The sequence below is a fragment of the Melanerpes formicivorus genome, unplaced genomic scaffold (assembly GCF_026170545.1).
Source record: "Melanerpes formicivorus ecotype bairdi unplaced genomic scaffold, bMelFor1.0.p_v2 SCAF_5, whole genome shotgun sequence".
NCBI lineage: Eukaryota > Metazoa > Chordata > Aves > Piciformes > Picidae > Melanerpes > Melanerpes formicivorus.
Window position 1 is genome coordinate 23,300,227 of NW_027142357.1, and position 19,898 is coordinate 23,320,124.

Sequence of the window (19,898 nt, forward strand, 5' to 3'; positions counted from 1 at the left end):
AGAAGAACAGTCGCGGTCCCAGTTGCTCCTATGGGACAGGAGAAGCCGAGGGGAGCGTGGCGGGGAGAGGCAAGCGCACCCCAGGCCCGGCCGCGGGAAGCGGCGCCTTCGTGAGCGCCGGCGGGGAGGCTTCAGTACCACGGTCAGCGCCTAGCTGGCGGTCCGCCCCGGCCCGGCCCAGCGGCTCCCATTCCGGCCCTGGGCGGCGGGGCGGAGCCCGGCCCCGGGGCGCAGCTTCCGCGGCCTCGGCGGCCTCGGTGCCCGCGCGATTCCACCCCGGCCCGGACGAGGCCAGCCTTTCCCGGAGCTCACCGCTCACCCCCCACCCCGCACCCACGGTGAGCTCTCCGCGCCGCCCTCTCGGCCTCCGAGCGGGAGCTCGCACCTGCTCGCACCCGGGGAGCAGCGCCCGGCGCCGGGGGCCTCCCCTTTCTCGGCAGAAGGTGTGCGTGCAACGAGGGGAATCCTCGTCTGGGTCATGCGGCGGGAGGAGGGGGCGAGCCTTTCCGTTAGGGCGGGGAAAGATGCCGAAGGCTCCGGTGGTCCCTTCCCCTTTCGCCCGCACCGCCGCTCAAAACCGACCCCCACTCGCGCCTCCCCCCTAGACGGGGCGTGTACTGAGCTCCCTCCCTCCCCCATCTCCGGCAGCGCCTGGGGCTCCCCGGCGGGCCACGCTCAGGGGCCGCGAAAGGGCCAGCGGTACCAGGAGGGCGGAGAAGCTGGGGCAGCCGGAGGTGGCAGTCGTCCCCCTCCACGCCCCCCGCCGGCAGCGCCCTCGGTCCCCGCTACCCCCCTGCAGCCGCAGCAGCGGGGGATGTGGCACGTCGCGGTGCTGCCGGGGTGTAGCTCATTCCTGATGCCGCTGTTTGTCGCTGAGTTTTGAAGAGATTTATTGGCTGGCTCTTGCTAAACCACGCTTGAGTAATCCGAGCTGCTGCGCGCCGTGGTGAAGCCCGGAGGGGGGGAGCGTCACTCCCTCTGGCAGCGGAGCAACATTAGTCTTCCAGCCCTCAAACCATCACTACAGCGTCGGAAGCTGCCGGGTCACAGCCGTTTGCTTTGGAAAATTGGCGATGTTTGGTGCTAGAGATCGATTACCCTTGTAATCTTCCCCCAACACCATCTTCTCCTGTTCACCCCACCCCTTCCCGCCCCAGACAATAGCGTCCGAGCTCCTCCAGGAGGAAAAAAATAGAAAAGAAAGCAAGGAAAGAAAGAAAGAAAGAAAAAGAAACAGAGGGATGGATCTGACTCCAATAGGAAAAGCGTGTCTCTAGAAGTGGTGTTAATGGGAAGAGATTTCCGAGCTCCAGAGGACGATGATGTGTCACAAAGGGTAGCTGGCTCGGTGCTTTGGGCTGGAGCCGTGTAGGAGATCCTTGGAGAAGTCATTGTGCACAGAAAACCGAAGACCTGTACAAACATGCCTGTTCGCAGAGGTCATGTGGCACCACAAAATACATTTTTGGGTACAATCATACGAAAATTTGAAGGGCAAAGTAAGTTCGTTCTTTCTATCTATTTTGCTACAGTAGTTTGATTCTGCTTGTGACTTAAATGGACAGCAGCTCCAGACTTTTAAGTTTGTAGGTTGGACAGAAAATCGCAGAGGTAAGGAGTGGGTCCCTGGTAGGAGTAACATTGGTTTTGATCTAGAATACATATTACCGACTTGTATTATTTGGCGCTTTCTTCCACCTTCTTTCAAGGAATAGTTTCTATCTTTGACTGTATCCATATTGTATAGCTATAGAAGTTATATATCTTACCTTCTTCTGAACCAGTGAGATGGCTTTAAAAGCAGAGTGCACAATCTCACTGCTTGTGCAATGTCTTAAAAAAAAAAAAAAAAAGGCTAGGTTTATTATTGTTGGTAGTGTTATGATTATTGTTGTTGTTATTGTCGTTTCAAAATAAAGCAAAACGGTCAGACTTTGATTTAGAGGAAACAGGTAATATGCAGAGAGGTTACTAAAGGGAAAATACTCTCTTACCTTGTTGTCATGGCTGCATTTTAATATAGCTGCCAAGTATCCGTGCTTTGTTTATGGAAGCCTAAAATATCTATTAAAGCAGTGCAACTGCATCCTCAGGGAGCGTGTATGAGATCTTTTCCAATGCAGCAGTTTACTACCTGTCGAGGAGGCTGAATCTGCAGTGGTTTTCCTGGTCTGAACTCTGGTTTACTGTTAACAGAAGGAACACTTGATGCTTGAAATGAATTTAATTTAGAAACAGTAGTTTTGATATATGCACATTTATTTAAATATTTTGCATAATTTTAGTATCAGTTTGATGCATACCCTTAAAACTAATTCCAGTTGATATGCTTCTTTATACTTAAACCCACAGTACCAATTTAATATTTATATTATTTGAGAGAAAAGTAGTTTGTAGTCCTAATTTATTGAAATGCCAAGTGAATGTTGCTGCTCAGGTAAAGTTTTTATACAGTACAGTGTATATATTTTGAAGAGATTAAAGCACTACCTACTAAACAGGCAAGTGATACTGAAAGTTAAATATGATTGAAAGACAGTAAAAAAGCAAGAATGAAATTTGTATTTTTCTCTCCAAATACTTCACTGAGTATCTTTAAAATTTTAAAGACTCCTACCTTGGTGTCACATAAGAAGTCTTTTGTAGAGCAAGGGACCTATTGATGCTATTAAGCAAACAGAAGTTAGCGTTATAAACTGTAAACATGTAAAAGCTGCACATTTATAATTACAATGTGAATAGTGTGTTATAGTGGTGAACAGAAACGAAGTCACAGTTGAAAACTTTTGAACCTGTCAGATGAGGGTTTGGGAAAGTATGATGGACTGAGACACATAACTTCAGTGGACTGTGCAAAATATTTCCAGCATCACAATATTTGGCTTTCATGCATCTTCATACTCCTTTTTTTTTTTTTTACTATCTATCATCATACTCTTTTTTTTTTTTTTAACTAAGGAATATTTTATTCTATAAATGTAACTTTTAAAGCAATCGCAGAGGGAGGAAAAATAAAATTGTATTCTTTTCTACTTTTGTTGAAATACTGACTGTAGACTTACTGTCATTTACCTCAATGAAAACCCCTGCAAAGCAGACAGAGCTGGCTGGACCTTATCCCAGGAAGCCCTTCATTTGAGTAGAGTCCCCCTCCTGAGGCCCCAGTTTCACCCCAAAAGAAACTACTAACTTCTCAAGAACTTTCCTGGAGTCATGCCTGACAGCATGGTGTTCATCACCTGGGCTTTAGTGAAGCTACAAAATACTAATTCTCAAGTCAAAAGGACTTTTTTGAAAGACTTGGATAATCTGGGTTTATTTCCTTAAAAGATATCTATCTGAATGTATTCTAAATTGATTGAAGTTTCTTTAGAAGCTATGGATCAAATTTGCTGTATTAAATGACTGAAAATCTCTGCATTTCAGGCATCCCAGTGAAAAGGAAGGTTGTTTAGCATCCATCTGTGCAATTGACATTTTATGAAATGTTGAAAGAGTACTAAAAAATGCATCACTTTCTTTTATTGCAGATAAAAAATTCATCATTGCTAATGCTAGAGTGCAGAACTGTGCTATCATCTACTGCAATGATGGGTTCTGTGAGATGACCGGGTTCTCCAGGCCAGATGTCATGCAAAAACCTTGCACCTGTGATTTTCTTCATGGGCCAGAGACCAAAAGACATCAGATTGCCCAGATTGCTCAGGCACTGCTGGGGTCAGAGGAGAGGAAAGTAGAAGTCACCTATTATCACAAAGATGGTAAAGTCTGGTTTTATTTTCAAGACTTTTTGTGTGTTTTGTTATCAGTTGATCGATAAAAGAAATGTGTGGAATCCACTGGCCAGACCTGTTGTATAGTAGTGTAGTGTAATTTCTCTGAAGTCCAGTGCAGTACACTTACGTGTATCATTAAGGGAATCTGTCCTGGAAGTAGTGGGTGTAGAGTGTATCCTTGTACTCTGACTCTTAACAGCTGAATGAAGCTAGCACTGTTGTTTGCAAGCATGGAACAGAAGTTCTTCTCTGGGGTGGTTTAAAGGAGAGGTAAATCTCCTAAAGTAAACAGCCTTCCAACAATGAACAGGTAGCACAGGCATAGGGGGACATCATATTTTATGAACTGTTTTGACTCACAGGACATAAGAATGGTGTTGGTTTCAGGTGGCTTACCTCTGCCTGCCTTGCACAATGGGAACCATACCTTGATTTAAATGTAGTATTTTACTGGAAAAAGTACAGCAAAGTTAAATGTAGCAAAAATTGGCTTAATATGAAGAAAGTGTTATCTTGTGAAGAAAGGGACAAATCTCTTTCAGAGATGAGATACTATGATGTTGGAGTACCTGCAACTGAACCACACAAGTTGTCCTAGAATTATGTTGTAAAACTTTTGGAATGGCTAAACAGTTTCCCTGTTAGTCAATGAAGACACAATACACAAAGACTGGCTAAATCTGCTATGCTGACGCTTTTATTTCCCATAAGCATGGAAACTAATTACAATACATAATAGCTATATATAGGTGTTCGGGGTTTAGGTTGTTTTTCCTAATTGCCCAGGGTTATTTACAGAAATACCTATCTTCCTAACAAATCCAAGTAATGGATAAGTGTGGTGTACTTTATTCTCTCTTGCTGTGTACACTCCTGGGAGAAGGAAAAGGAAATTCATATTCAAATGCTGAGCTTAAATTAGTTCTGGAGAAGTGCCAGTGTGCTGTTTGCATCAATTTTAGACTCACATGCAATGGATGCTCTCGCATTTTAAAGTCACAGAGTTAAACCCTGTTCTCAATAATTCTGTTGTTATATCAGAAAGACTTAAGTATTATTATTTTTAGCATAGGTTGGTATAATTCAGATAGGACTCAGTCCAACTATTCCACCCACACTAATGATACTTAAGCATATTCCTCTTAGCATATTCTCAGTAGAGTCCTTTATTCCTAATCTTATTCAGTGGTCTGGAGCAGATTTTGGTCAAGATATCTGTGACTCGTACATAGATGTCCGAGGAGACCTGATACAGTGTGTCTTTTACACATCTATTCTGTGTTTGTGTTAACTTGGCATGTGTTAAAAATAATACTGCAAAAGGAGAATGTCATTGCTAACTTTCACAGCCACCAGCCTGGAGCACTGTTTTGAGATCTGCTCATTTAAAACTGCTTCAGTCTCCCAAGATATTAGGAGGGAGGGAAAGCTACTTAAGTAGTGCTTATCTGTCAATTACCGTAAATATGTTTTCCAAAAATGCTGAATTCTGGCATTATGCAACACACCATAATGTTTTTGAGACAAACCAAAATAAAACTGTCCATAAAAATTACCATGTATTTTGTAAAGAGTTTTGAATTTTGAAGGGCATTATGAATTAATGGGTACAAAATGTGATAAAAAGATCTGAAGTTTATCTCTTGTCATAAAATCAAAACTACCTATATCATGGATATAATAAAAGTCAGTAAACATATTCTATTGTTATTCTGAATTACTGAAAAGATATATTTCATTTTTTTCAGTTTCACTTTTTTGGTTACTTTTAGTCTACATTTTTTCAAATTTTCAAATTAATTCTTGCAATTTATAGACTCTGTGTGTGTGTGTATGTGTGTGTGTGTGTCTATATATGGTATATATCTCACATTCTGTATATTTAACAACATACATAGAAGGATGATACCTAACAAGGACTTCCTCCAGGACCTGAAGCAAAATGAATTTAAAGAATTTTCTAACAATCTTGAGAGCTTAGTGCCTGGTTAGTGGCTTGTTTTGCACTAAGTGCTGTGAGTGAATATGAGACTATTTTAAGAGGTCAATACCAGCACTGTTAGAAATACAACTTTCTCCATGTGACTAACCAAAGTTACTCCAATACTTTAATTGCTTGAAGGCTTGATTTGACATTGTATTTCATAGCTACCCATTGTATAATATTTAACATAATATTAAGCATACGGACGAGAGAGACAGCTCATGAAGGTGTAAATCCCTTGAGGTTCCACCAACAGGAGTTTCTGAAGACCATACAATGCAGTCATGAATAAATGTCCAGTGAATTGCAAATAAAACCTTATTCCATATCACACTATTGTTTATTCTACATAAGCCACTGATTACATTTAAAATTATTTTCATATTTCAAAATAAAGCAAGTAGCAGTAGGATCATACATCCCCTCGCTTATAAACCTAGTCTGTCATCAGAAGTCCAGCAATGCAGATGTCAGAAAGGAAATCACTCTGTAACTGATGCTTTTTACTTTTCATTCTAAATACCACTTCACATAGTTATAAAATGTCACAGCTTTAAAGTTCAGCTTAAAAGGGAATCTCTGCACTTAGAAAAATGGTATTGCATACATACTGGGAATTAGGATTCTGATGTTCTCTACTGGTCTACAGTCCACTTTTATACATGAAGGGAAGTGCAAGATTTTGAGTTTTAAACACCTCAAGGATGCAAGACTAAATGCTGCTGTTTGCTCACTGCTCTAATCTTTAGGCTAGTTCACATGCTTAAAGAAAAGGGGACAGAAAAAATGGGGAAAATTTTGAATCAAGTTGGTTTCCAAAAAGCGGCAGTTGCTTTAATGTACACTGCCTTAAGTGTGGCAGACAAAAGATACAGTAGCCAAAGAAAAAAGCAAATTTCATGTATTACAGTTTTATAAACATGTTACCTAGACTGGACATTTTTCCTTTTTCACTGTGCAGTGTGAGAAGGGTGCAGAATACTTGTCAGAGCTCTGTGTAATTGTTTAGATGGCATAGAGATGGGATGCTAGCATTTACTTACATACACAATGGGCCTCTCTTCCAACCACACCAATGCCCCATCTTCACAGAAGTTTTTATTGTTTGCAGCTAGAAGCCTTACTAGCTCCTCTTGCAGCATTCATGTCAGAATAAGATTGTTAATGTAGCCTACATTTGGTTTTAATTTCTCCTCACTCCTTTTTCGTTTTAGAAAGGTATTTACACAAACTAGGCAAAGTTCTAGTCCTCAGTCCTGTTAGAGTAGTTCCACAGTCGCCTTTTACATAGTTGTCAAAAGAAGTAATTGCTACTGAGAAAAGTGGTTAATGGAAACATTAACTAAAAGTCCAAATTTACAGGTTCTCATCACACAAGAAGCTTCATAAACACCACTGGATGTACTCATGTGATCCAGTAAATTTATTTTTTAGTGTAAATATCCCTTTTTAAAAAAGAACAATAGATAAATACAGACAAATCACAAGAACTGCTGCTTTGCAACAGATTTTTTTTTAAAGTCTTGCTCGTTAGGCATTAACATCTGCTTAATTAAAAAATAATTCACTGGTATCAATGTAGCCCTATCTCACAACTGATTTTCACAAGTTATATATAGCTACATAATCTGTATTATAGGAAATCTGTATTATAGGAATTATTGTTTATACAGAATATCAATTCTTATTTTAATGAAGTTATTTTGTGGTGAAAATGTTTGACAGTTCTTCCTTTGAGGACTCCATTTTGCAGTTGAAGTCATTATTGCATAAATCATTCTTGACAGATGTAAAATACTGCTTGAGGTGGTAAAACTGTAAAGCTTTTGACATAAAAAGCATGATTATTTTGGGATTGAGAATGGATATAGGATAACCAAAAGGACTGTATTACAGTGAATACTTTTTTTTGCTTTATACTTTGTGATTTGTGGACACCAATGGGCTATATCTAAGCTTCCAGAGTATACCTGTTAAAGGGAGGTAAGACACCATTTAAGCTTACTCTATTACACATCAGGTATTTTAGGGGTAAGAAGTACTGCCAAAGAGTATAGACTTGAGCAAAAATAACATTATGCAATTGTTTACAGTGTTAAGAAACTTCACAAATTACTTGTCACTTCACTGATTTGAGAAATGTAATTTCTTGCAATTGACTGCGAATTAAATATATTTGTACTTTCAAAATATACTAAGATTCCAAAGTAATATTTTTTTAAGGCCTTCTAAGCTAATTTTTGAGGATCAGAAAATAAAAATAAATAAATGTGTAAACATACTTAATAAAGTAGCATTAAGTGTTCTTAAATAGGAGGACCAGGACTTCATTTAGGCTGTTTTCTAGACTTAGCATGGGCATTTTATCAAAATGGTTGTGTTCTGTAAATGCTGTGAACCGACTAATCAAAAATACAACTGAAAAGAAAGACCCTTGCATGTGTGTCAAGTCCGCTTACATTAGCTCTAACATGAGGGTCAGAAAGTGCAGTCTTGACTGTAGATGCAGTGCCTTAACTACAGCTGATGAGAAAGCTTGATTAATAAATTCACTACCCAATACCCTGCTGCTGTAGGCTGTCTTAGTTTAAGATGTACTGTCTGACCACATTTTGATCAAGAAAGTATTACTCCCCGTGAAAAAGCTGTCCAAAACACCTGTCTTAATATAAGTGTTTTCCAAACATTCTTAAAAATCCAAACTTGGATCAAATCCAGAATGTTACTGGAGGTGTCAAACTATTAGAAATAGATGACCTTTTTTTTATGTCTTTAGTATAATGTTTCTATGCTAGATTTTAATACTTGCCTATGAAACAACTGTCCCTTGTCCCATTCAGTATTGCTGGTTTTGCAACAGGGAGCACTGTCAGCAGTGAGCCAATATCTCAATGATCATTTACCCACCCCCCATTCAGGTATAGCTTCTGTGCCTGCCCATAACTGTGGGTCACTTGTTTTTCATGCTTCAAATGGGTTACCTAATGATAAATCAGCTCTTAGATATTCTAAGTAGCTTTATTTATGGGCCAATTTCCACCATATTTTTCATCCCCTTGGCTTTCCAGTACATTCTTTTTGTTTTGTTCTGTGGTTAAGACAAATTTATTTTCAGTGAGAAGGGGGCTTTTACAGAAGATCATTTTTTTCCCATGCATCTGTTCCTTCTAACAAGAGACAGTAGCTACATAAAAAGAAACAAAAGATATTCTCGTTGTCAGTGCATAGGGTCAAAAATGCATGATAACAAATTCTGATTTTAACAATTTATTGCAATTATTATAGCTACTGCATCTTTAACAGAAAATTAAAAAAAAAAAAAAATCACTCAGTTTGGACAGTTTCAAATTTTTTCATGGTACAAATGAAAAACCTGCAGGCTAGTGGAAAGAAGTCTTTTGCCACTGGACTTCCATAGTCCACAGGACTAAGAAAGTTACACGGTCAATTTATGCTAATCCAGGGACCCAAATTTCCCTTGCTTGAGCTACAGAGTCATTATCACAGACTTTTGAAAAGAGAGTCCTATAGTGGTAGGAGAGGTGTCACATTCTGGAATCAAATGGCGCTGGAAGATTCTGATATGATAGACTCTAAACTGTTTAAAATTATAATATCCTATGGAGAAAAGTTTCATGTTTTAATTAGGCATTGCCTGGAAAAGGTGGTTTGTTTTTTTTTTTTTCAGCTGAATATGCTTTTATTTTAGTTTTAGCGAAAGCTGTTCTGGTTTTGGGTTATGAGACAAAATGAACAGATGTCAGTCCATTTTTTGCTGTAGTTTCCCATCATTTTATTGTGTTCTATTTCAGTCTTCACTGTGCATTCTTTCTAATGTTACATTCTGATCAGAGATTTATTCCATACTCCTCATTTGCACCATACATTAGTTCTTTCTCTTCTCCTCCAGACTGTCCCATATGTCAAAAAACAGATGCAAAGAGCAAATCAGACATGGCAGAAGAGCAACTGCTTTTCTAATAGTAGTGTTATGGAAATTTGGTATTATGCAAACTTTGGAACATCACACCTTGAATAGTACCAGTGTTGACATTGGTGCTGTTCTTTCTGATTTTAAGCAATGGAAAAAGAATAGTGGTGTGACTTAGATGTCTATCTTAGTAGTTCCAAGTCCAGTTTTAAAGTGTTCCCCACATTTGACTTGGTGTATGACTCAGTCTTTGTGCCATATTCTTTCCAGCTTCCCACTCAAGTATGGAAAATCGTAATCAAGCAGTATAGGATTCAGAGTAGCCAGACCGACCTATTGTGGAAATTGCTGACTCTGGAAACCACATATCTCAGAAGCAATCAGAACTGTAGCTGTGAACTTAGATCTTAGCCAGAGCAGTTGCATGACAATGACAGTGGGGTATTGTGGCTCTATAGTTACAGCGGGTTTCATACAGTCTACATCTCTGAAAGTTCACACCTCTGAGAAGTATTGGTATTATAATTTCATAGAACTTTAACTGTTTAGTATACTATTTTTGTTTAATAACATACATATTTTAATTATTCATTAGAAATTAAAATATCATTTCATTTGGAAAGCAGAATTACAGCCATAATTAGTAAAAAAATGCTTTTCAACCTCTACCATTTCCATAGATACCCCCTTTTAAGCTCTCACCAACTTCCTGGTACCATATAGCTTTTTGGTTTCTATTTTTCTGAATTCTTTGGCTCTGTAATCACAGTGAAACATCATCAGTAATTATCACCATAAAGGATATAAAATCTCAATCTGAAAAATGTCAAAGAGTATAAAGGACAACTACTATTGTTTTTTGTTTCATTAAATGAATTCCATGAATTCTCATGCCTAAAACATCAGCTGAGTTCAGAGAAATACAGTAAGAGTTCAAATACAAAGAAATTAGGATTTTTCAATACCCAAATACACTGATCCTTGACAGTATCAACTTATGAAATGTTGGCCTTTTTAAAGCAAATGCATGGGACTATATAGTAACTGGTCGTTTCTGCTCCCAGAAACACTCCTAAGGGCCTGAGAGCAAGATACCAATACCCACAGATACAGGACTTGGCTTGTGCACCACGGCTTTCACAGATTAAACTGCAAAGTTTAGTATTTGCAACCTTAGGAATCCTGATATTTTGGTATTAGAACACTGATGGTCAAGACATACTATGCCATTGCTAACTAGTGTTAGCTGGATCTTAGCTGTTAGAAAGAGAACAGGTTGTGAAATAAATATGCAAGGCACAGACAAAACCCTCCTTCATTTTAATCCACAGGGTGGAGAGACAGATTACTTCAGAACAAGGACTGATATATATTAGGTTTTTTCCCTATACCCTAGTTTCTTGAAAATCAGTTAATCTTGTAAATGTTTCATTGTTAACAAATATGTTCTAAAGCCGTTCTCAGACTTTGGAGTCTGCCCTGAGATTTATTTCTTAGAGCATTCTCTGGTGATTTTCATTCAAATCAACACAAGTGTATCCCTGAAAACAGCCTGCAAATTTTCTGCTTTCAAATCCCATTTATGCCCACCTGCTTTACTCCTTCCTGTCTATATTTTCATGAAATTAGTAGTCCAATCCTATTATCATGGTATTTAAGGTAAAATACTGTTGCACTTTTATATACTTGCTTGAAAAATGGCTTTCATTTATAAATGGGAAAGAAAAAATTCAAGAAAATCTAAAGTCCACGTCATTTTAAATAATGATAATAAAAGAAAGAAAAGATGTTACATTTTCTTCTTTTGTTGTTTTTTTTTTTTCCTATCTTAAGTATCCAGCATTATCTTTTGTGTGATAAAATACATCAGCAATCAGATTAACACCAGAGTCCATCCAATAGAAAAGGCAGCTTTTCCCGAAAGGACTATTTCTATAGTCTTGGGCAGTATACCATAGTAAGTGAGAGAGTAAACATCCTTGAATTACAAAACCAGGTATCTATAAATCAATATCTAAGCCTTCTCTGTGGATTAATGGAGCATCTCATGAACTGATATGAAAGGCAGACTGCGTATAATGTCAGTCCTGCTGTACCAGTCCACAGTTCAGAACATCCTTAGTGCTTCTGTTACACTGATTGTTTATGGCAACAAGATTATGAGTTGGCACAAAAGCAGTTTTATTTTTTTATCCCAAAAGTTTCAAAAAGAAGTTTTGGAGAGCAATAAAGCAGTTTTGAGTATTGTTTGTGTGTGAGTTTAAAATACTGCTTCAATTTATCCTGAAATTTACAAATCAGTTTTGTCCAGAGTAGAACTGGGGTCTAGGAAGCTGCTCCCTAATGCTTAAAATATTTATTAAAAACTGCTGCTGCAACTACAAGCAGAGTTAGTGTCTAATATGTGAAATGTTTGTAGATCAGACACTAGGTGTAGGTGTCTTCTGCCTTCTCTGGTTGCTCTTACTTTTAAAAGCGGAAAAGAGGAATGAGTACATGCTCTGTAGACAGCTCTTCTTCCTAGCTAGCAGGTATGCAATTCTATTTTATAAAAACAACTACACAAACCAGGAGCATTACAGCTGAGAGAGCTTTTCAATAGACCATGAAGGCCTATTTGCATAATTTTTAGTTGACTTTTGACCTTATTTATAAAAAAAACCAGATCCTGCTGAAGCAGAATTGCCATTAGCATTGTTGTCTCTGCAGAACTTGACACAGGCAAAACATAATTAATGGCCAGATAAAGACATTCTGTGTGGCTTGTACTTCAAACATGATTTCTCTCAAATTTGAATAGGCAAGAGTATTTATACATGCTTCATGGGAACTGAGTGAATTGTTACCTGTTAAGTAGTATTTTGGTCTTATTCATTTGCCTTTCCTCTTAGGATCATTAGGTTGTGAATAAAGCACTTTATTTCCATTTTCTGCGGAAATTAAGAAAATATATCAACTGATATTTTAAATGCTGGAGAAACAATCCTACACATTTAACCTTGATCATTACTCTGAAAGTAAGTTATCAAAACTGGATTTTTGCCCCTTAGAGGCCACAGGCTTTACTAAAGCATCACAAAGGTTGTTGCACTGAGGTTCAATAACTCCAACGGAAATGACTAAACTGAACTTTTACATGCAAAAGCAAACTTAGGCCTAGATTGTCAGTTCTGTCTTGTGTCATATATATATAGTTACATATATATAATAAAAGGGCATTTTTTCCTCTCAAGAGGTTTAACAGCTACTTTGAGGAACTGCCAAAATTACCTCCTACCCCATCACAGAATGGTAGAATACAAACTGGTATTCTATAGTTCACAACAGTTTTACTAATAAAGTATTAGTTGTATGAAATACAACTGAACAGAAAATTAAAGTGACTTCTAATGAGCTGGCTAATGCAGTGAGTCTCTTACTTTGAAAGGCAGGTTATTCTTTAAAAGCTTATTGTTCCAAACCATCATTTTCTACTGCATTTTTGCACTATCCTCCTCTCTTTTCTAAAACAGTAAGCTATGGTTCTATTGTAACGTTTCTTAGTAGAGACAAGAGCATTGTGTATATATAAATAAATGCCACATAAAAAAAGCATCCCAACCATGATCAGGTCCAAGAATAGGGTAACAGAGTGAGAACATGAAATTATATTCATCATGAAACAATCCTTAATAGGAATTGCACTGAATAGGCACTATTCTTAAATTAGTATCTCAGACCACGGTTCAGGTCCAAGAAAAGAGACACCCTGGGATGATGCAGTTGTGCACCTCTCTCTGTCCTGTCTGTACTACAGACATCTTCTTTTAGAGAGGATACACACTGTAATGACCCTTAGTCACTAGAATGGGGTTAGAGACTGATAGGATTGTTTTGCACAGCAGAAAGGGACGAACTATTTCCTGCTTTTGCCACAGGGTTAAAGAACATAAAGGTGGAATCAAATCTTGTTCATCTTTTTTCCATGTAATCACTGTATCAAGTTCAGCCCTCAGGGTTTCCAAATTTGATACAAAAAATAGAACTGCCAAATAAATGACAAAGAAAACAATACAGAAGGCATGGATAAGAAAGTTCAGTGGCTGCTGTACTCACACTGTTTACAAACAGAAAAACGTATCATTTGCAAGTCTCACATTGGCCTCTGTTGTAGCACTTACTCAGGGGAACCAGGAATCAGTCACTCAGAGACTATGCATCATTCTTAAACCACACTCATATTTTAAAAGAAGCAAAACTGTATCTCATCCAAGCATTGTTTGTCTTTAACTGGTACTGCAGGTATCATATAATTAATGAGGTTTTGTTTCCTCCCTAAAGCAAAAAAATAAAAATCCACTCTCCAAACACTCAAGTGACTGGAATTTCATCAGACTCTAACTTGATTCAGCTTTTTAGGTGTATATAATAGACTCTGTCCTCCCTGATCCTGAATACATGAGAGTTACATAAACTAACCAGTCAGAAAATGGACATTTCTGCAGGATATGGTACATCTGTTCAGATTCAAGTAGCTCATCTCTAAACTTCAGGCATTAACCAGGGATATACTCATAATGTAGTTTAGATTGTAAATTTTTCATGTCTTGGATTTCACCCTTTGTTTGTATCTTGTTTTTTAGAAACTGGCACAATCTGTTATAGCAAGTAATGCTTTGTTTCACATGGGAATCTTTAAATAGCAATCACTCAGCTGTGTTTGCTTTTGGAAAGCATTCTGTTAGCATGGCACATATTCTAACTAATATATAACATTTTGCTATGCCAATATAGCAAGTAAGTCCTTTTGTTAGAATAGTCTTTTATAGCTGTTATATTTTCATAGAATCAAAAAGAATTTAAGTCAGGAGAAGACTCAGAAAGTTGTCCAGTCCAGCCTCATGGTGAAAGCAGGAGCAACACGATTCAGACTAGGTTTCTTAGAGCTTAGTCCAGTTGGGTGCTAGACCACACAGCCTCACAGGGCAACTTGTTTCAGTTATCAGTTAACCTTATATTGAAACTAGTTTCTCTTTATATAGCATGTCAGGATCACCTCCAATTTGATGCGAAGCACTGTCCATCACTCCCCTGCCATGCATGTCAGCAAAGAAACTGCCTTCACCTCCTGGTAGTTTCCTCGTAGCAATTGAAATGCTTTTTCTGCTTCTCTCAAACTGTCTCTTCTCTAGTCTGCTGGCCTAGCCAGTGTCCTCAACCTCTCCTCACAGGACATGTGCTCTAAGTACATATCCATCTTAGTAGCCACCACTGGCCTCAGCCAAGTTTATCAATGTCTTTCTTCTACTAAGGGTCCAAAGCTAAATCTGATCCAATTTTCTTTGTGAGATTTTTTAATACAAAAAAAATGTGTTTGAGTTAAGAAGAAATCAGACACTGTAATACTTACTTTGTCATGGATTACAGTTGTCCAAACAACTTAATGATAAACATAATTTCAATAGAGTTCTTGTAACTTTTAGAAGCAGCTAATCAGTTATCTTACACTGGGAGATAAATGCAACTGCCACTGACAAATAAATGCAACTGCTACCAATAAACAAGTAGGGCATCCCTAGCACACATTTTCCAGCACTTCATTCCTATCACTAAAGATGTACAGAAAACAGTTCTTCTAATAGGGAAATATTTTTCACATCATGGCAAATTCTAATAGTGGCTTTCAGTAGTGAGGTAATTTCATGGAAACACTGTCTTATCTCAGAAGAAAATGTTCCTAACATTTCCCTGTATAGGTCATGACAAAAGACAGCACTTTATTCTTCATTTCTCTTCTGTTTCCTTCAAGGGTTAATACTTCCCTTTTCCTTTAGGCCAATACTAACTGCCCTTCCCCTACCCCATGTAACAATACAATCAATTATCAAATTGTGCTAACTACCTGCTGGCAGGAGATCAGCACATCTGGCTGCTGGCATTGATGGCACACTTGCTACTGGAGCTGCTCCCTAACACATTGAGCATAGCATGTCAGCAGCAGAGCACTGGGAATCCTGTAGGTTTTGTGGTACTGTACTGATGCCAGAAGTATGGCTTTAAGCAGTTCCCCCTCAAATACTCATTTAGGAATGTGATTCCATCTGAGGATACTAAAACAGATAACTGAGACACGATCTCTCTGATTTAAGTCACCCCAGTTGGGTAGCCTGACATTTTACTCAGATCTGTAACCCATTCTGTGTTTTCTTTCAGTTCTTTATATTAAAGACTGTTAAACAAACACAATGTGACAATTAAAGCATATTTAATAAATATTATTAATGATGGGTTTGACTGCTGTTTAAAGGTGCTGATAAGCTTCATTGAATATACGTCCACTAAAACAGCACTGACAATGTTTTTAAATTTGCTATTAAAATAATTTTTCTCCCTACTGCTTGCGTATTTGACACAATTCTGTTTGTTTCATGATGGATCTGCTTTTTAATCGTCCCAATGTGATGCTAAAAAGTTCAATAAAATCTGCTTTACTGACTTACTAGGAGAAACTTTTCATCTTTTCCCATGTGACAGATAAAAGTATCTCGGGAGTGTATGACAGCAGCTCCTGGTGTTACATTACAAATGCTGGTTGCCTCTACAATCAATTAACTTGATAAGGCAGAAGAGAACGTATCTACCATATGAATTACAATGTAGTGTTATGTAAGGATTTCTGATCTGCTCTTTTTTTCTTTTTTTTTAACATGTGTTTTATATTTCAACTTAGATGCAAAGTCATTTCTGCTTCTACAGTAGCCAATGAGAGATTCACACACTGACAGTATAACTGCAATCATTTCTGCTGGTAACAGAGATACTGTAATATTCAGGATAGCCACTTGTATGTGCTTCATTTCTACATAGAATTAATTTAGTGTGTATAGCACTGTGAGATATATTTTATTTTTAATTTAAAAGAATGGGAATATGCAAATAATTTCTTATTCTTGGATTGGACCAAATTGTCATTGACAGATTGCCCATTAATAGCTGATTGCAAACATTGACATGTTTCTGTCAAGGAGGATGGTTAAAAATACTTGGCTCTGCAAGGCTGGTGTAAAGCCAGAATGTGATCAAGTGCCAAAACAATGGCTTTTCTAAGCCTTGTTTCTGATAGGGTGCTTTGCAGAGGAGTATAGTCATCTTTACAACAGATACTGCAGAACAACCTACCCTTGTCACTAACATAACTTCAGAAATGGTATTTACTTCCCAGTTATATATGGTCTTTATCCAAAATAAAAGAAATGTAAACCCAGGCTCCCAAACCAAAATAAGTATAGGATCTAAGAAGAGTTTCAGATGATTGGAAACCTTCTGTGTTTTTACTTGTATTTGAAATTATTAAAATAGTCTGTAATTACATATTTGATATTTAGATATTCAATAAAGGCCTTACAACTATATGATTTTTGGGCTTTTTATTGAAGAGATTACCCTTCTAGCGATCAGTGAGTCCTTTTTTTGATATACAATATATTATCATGTACATTTTTCAAGTAATTATGAGAGCAAAATAACTTAGACGTATCTTAAAACCAAAGTAATTTCGTACTAACTACAACTCTAATCTATACAGTTTGGGCATTTCTGTTATCATTTGAAGTCACCATTTTATCCTGGGAAACCAAGGTAATTGGGGTGAATATAATAGGAAATTTTAGAGATCAGGGCAGTGAGTTCAACAATGGAACTGCTTAGCTCTATTGGCTGGGAAAAGAAGGGTATTATTTTAAAGTGGTAATGCTAAATATAAACCTTTTTTGAATACAGGATTGGCAATTCCATTACCTAATTGGCCTTTCTGAAGTGCAGCAAATAGGGTAAGCACTGGCTGACGGCTACAGAGCATCACCCCAAACTGCTTTTTTCAAAGCCTGCAATGTTAAATTCAGCTGTCTTTTCACTGTTTTAGGCTGTATAGAGGACTTCATGCATACCTGTGTTGGAGGCTGATAGTGTCTTACGTTTTACAGAAATATAACCAGGACTGTGATGCATAACCCAGATTAGACATCACACCTAACATACTGTCAGATACTATCTTCAACAGAAACTTTCCAAAAAGCATTAAAGAACTATAAAGAAAGTTTGTTATTACCTGCCATGGACATTTCTATATAGTGTAGAAGAAAAAGAAAAGAAAAAGAAAAAAGAAGTTCTTGATTTTTTTCCTTTTCTACTGTGCTACTGTGCAACAGAAATGTACAAAGGAAAAACTTAATAGGATTAAATTAAGTTGAAATCTGTTTTAATTATGCAAAGTGTATCAGCCTTCAATCAGTGGTGATCAAATCAATTCTGTTTTGAGAAATTATAAGACCTTGGGACTGCAAGTTTAGAGTCATTGAGAAGTTTATGTGTTTAAGCAAGCAGAAAAAAAGCATGCGAAAACCTGCTGGAGAAGTTCCTAGTTAGCTCCATGCATAAAGCTCATTTCACCCTTGGTATTGTTACAGATTGCAGTGTGAGGAAGGGACATGTGGATTCTCAAGCATACATGGAATTACTTTGTTTAATCTGCTGAAGTTCTCCTTCAACTCAACCTAAGTAAAGCAGCTGGTATGATCGTATGCTGAGCATACCTGGAAAGTAGCTGTTCACTCAAATCTGTAGTTTCTAGTTAGCAGGAGTCATACTGTCTTTCTTTACAAAGGCTTTCTATACAAAAGTGCCCAGAATTTTAACTCTGTAATACTTTTTAAATTATGAGGTGTGTTGACCTATCCTTCAGGTGAAGCATCACAATGCATGGCCAGATTTTCAAGAAACGTTTACTGCATTGGAATACTTGGTTCTTTGTTCTGTGAGGATTTTGTGCTTAGTTGTTTAAAGGCTATGAAAATAACAACCTGCATTCTTCGTCTAAATGAGAGCTGGGTTTTATGGAACCCTAGCCTGATCTGCAAATTTAGGGATTTAATGAATACTTCAGTGTTGCTTTTCTCTTTACCATATTACACAGTATGTATCTTCTGCAGTTTTAAAACTCAGTAATAATGTACTGCATCCAGTAATATCTACAAATTGTAATATAGAAATAGTGTTAATGTTACGTTGTTCATTGCTGCTACTTAGGTTTATTTGCACCTTTTCTATGCAACCTCTAAAATAAATATACTAAGTATGGTAAAACACAGAAGGGACAAACTACAAATTCCTCCTATTCCACAAAATATATCTTCAGGCAACTGGCAATATCCAGCAGTGAATACTTGCTGGTTTTAAAACCAGTGTTGATTTTTAGCTTTAATACAGTTTGTGGGAAATGTAGTAAATAGCTTCAGACATATTTACTATGGTGGTTGTAATTACTCATAATTATATAATTATAATTAAATTGGATGCCTAATGCTATTTATCAAACAAGGATATAGTCAATATTACCATATGAAATTGGCTTGGTTCTGTATTAAATTGAAGTGCAAATGTCAAAATGAAAGCTTGATGCAGTACTTGAACCAGAGCCCTGTTCAGACTTCAAGAGAGAGGATCCTCTGGAGAAGTTATGTATCATAGCTCATTCCTAAAGGAAAGAAAGCAAATACAAGCATTGTAAGAGATACATAATCATGCTAAGAAAGCATGGGCATAAATGACTGTATGAGCCTGCATGAAATATTTTAGTCCTTGCCAGAACTGTGGGATAGTAACAACAGAAATATTTCCTTTCAAGCTCCACCCTAACTTTTCATGCCATGTTTCAAATGAGTCATTTCTGTAAGTGCTGGATTTTTCTGTACTCAGAAAATAACATGAGAAATTTAGATATGAGGTGTTCTGGAAATTCAAATACCTAACATCTTCAAAATTAAACTTGCAGGGTTCTTTTCAGCTTGTGCCAGCAAACATCTTCATTAAAATGATTATTCCAAACATACAGGGCTTATAACCTACTTTTAAAATAGCACAAATGAGGCAGAAAGTCACAAAAGAGCCACCTAAGCAAATCTTGGACATCATGTATCTATCAGGTGGGAATATAGTGTGAACAGGGAACACAGATCTTATGGGCAAATTAGCATATCAATTCCATGGGAGCTGTTGCAGATGCTGTAATTCAGGCTGGATCTAGTTTTGTCTTCCATCTAGGCTTACAAGAAGTGTAGGCTTTAACTGAAACAAGTACACACTAGGCAGAGCAGAGGACTGAAAAGTCAAAATTCCCTCTTGGAAGTATTCTAAACTGTTTTTTCTTTCTGTTGAACCTTGAGAGAAGCAT

General features: G+C 37.6%; 1 protein-coding gene across 1 annotated transcript in view; it reads left to right on the top strand.

Moving 5' to 3' along the window:
• The first annotated feature begins 431 nt into the window (after positions 1-431).
• KCNH7 (potassium voltage-gated channel subfamily H member 7) overlaps positions 432-19,898 on the top strand; it is a 228,139-nt gene continuing 208,672 nt past the window's right edge. Inside the window, exons 1-2 of the mRNA XM_068138751.1 lie at positions 432-1,499; positions 3,531-3,761. Of these exons, the coding sequence (XP_067994852.1) occupies positions 1,424-1,499; positions 3,531-3,761 (307 nt within the window). The 5' untranslated portion in view covers positions 432-1,423. The remainder of the gene's footprint in view (positions 1,500-3,530; positions 3,762-19,898) is intronic.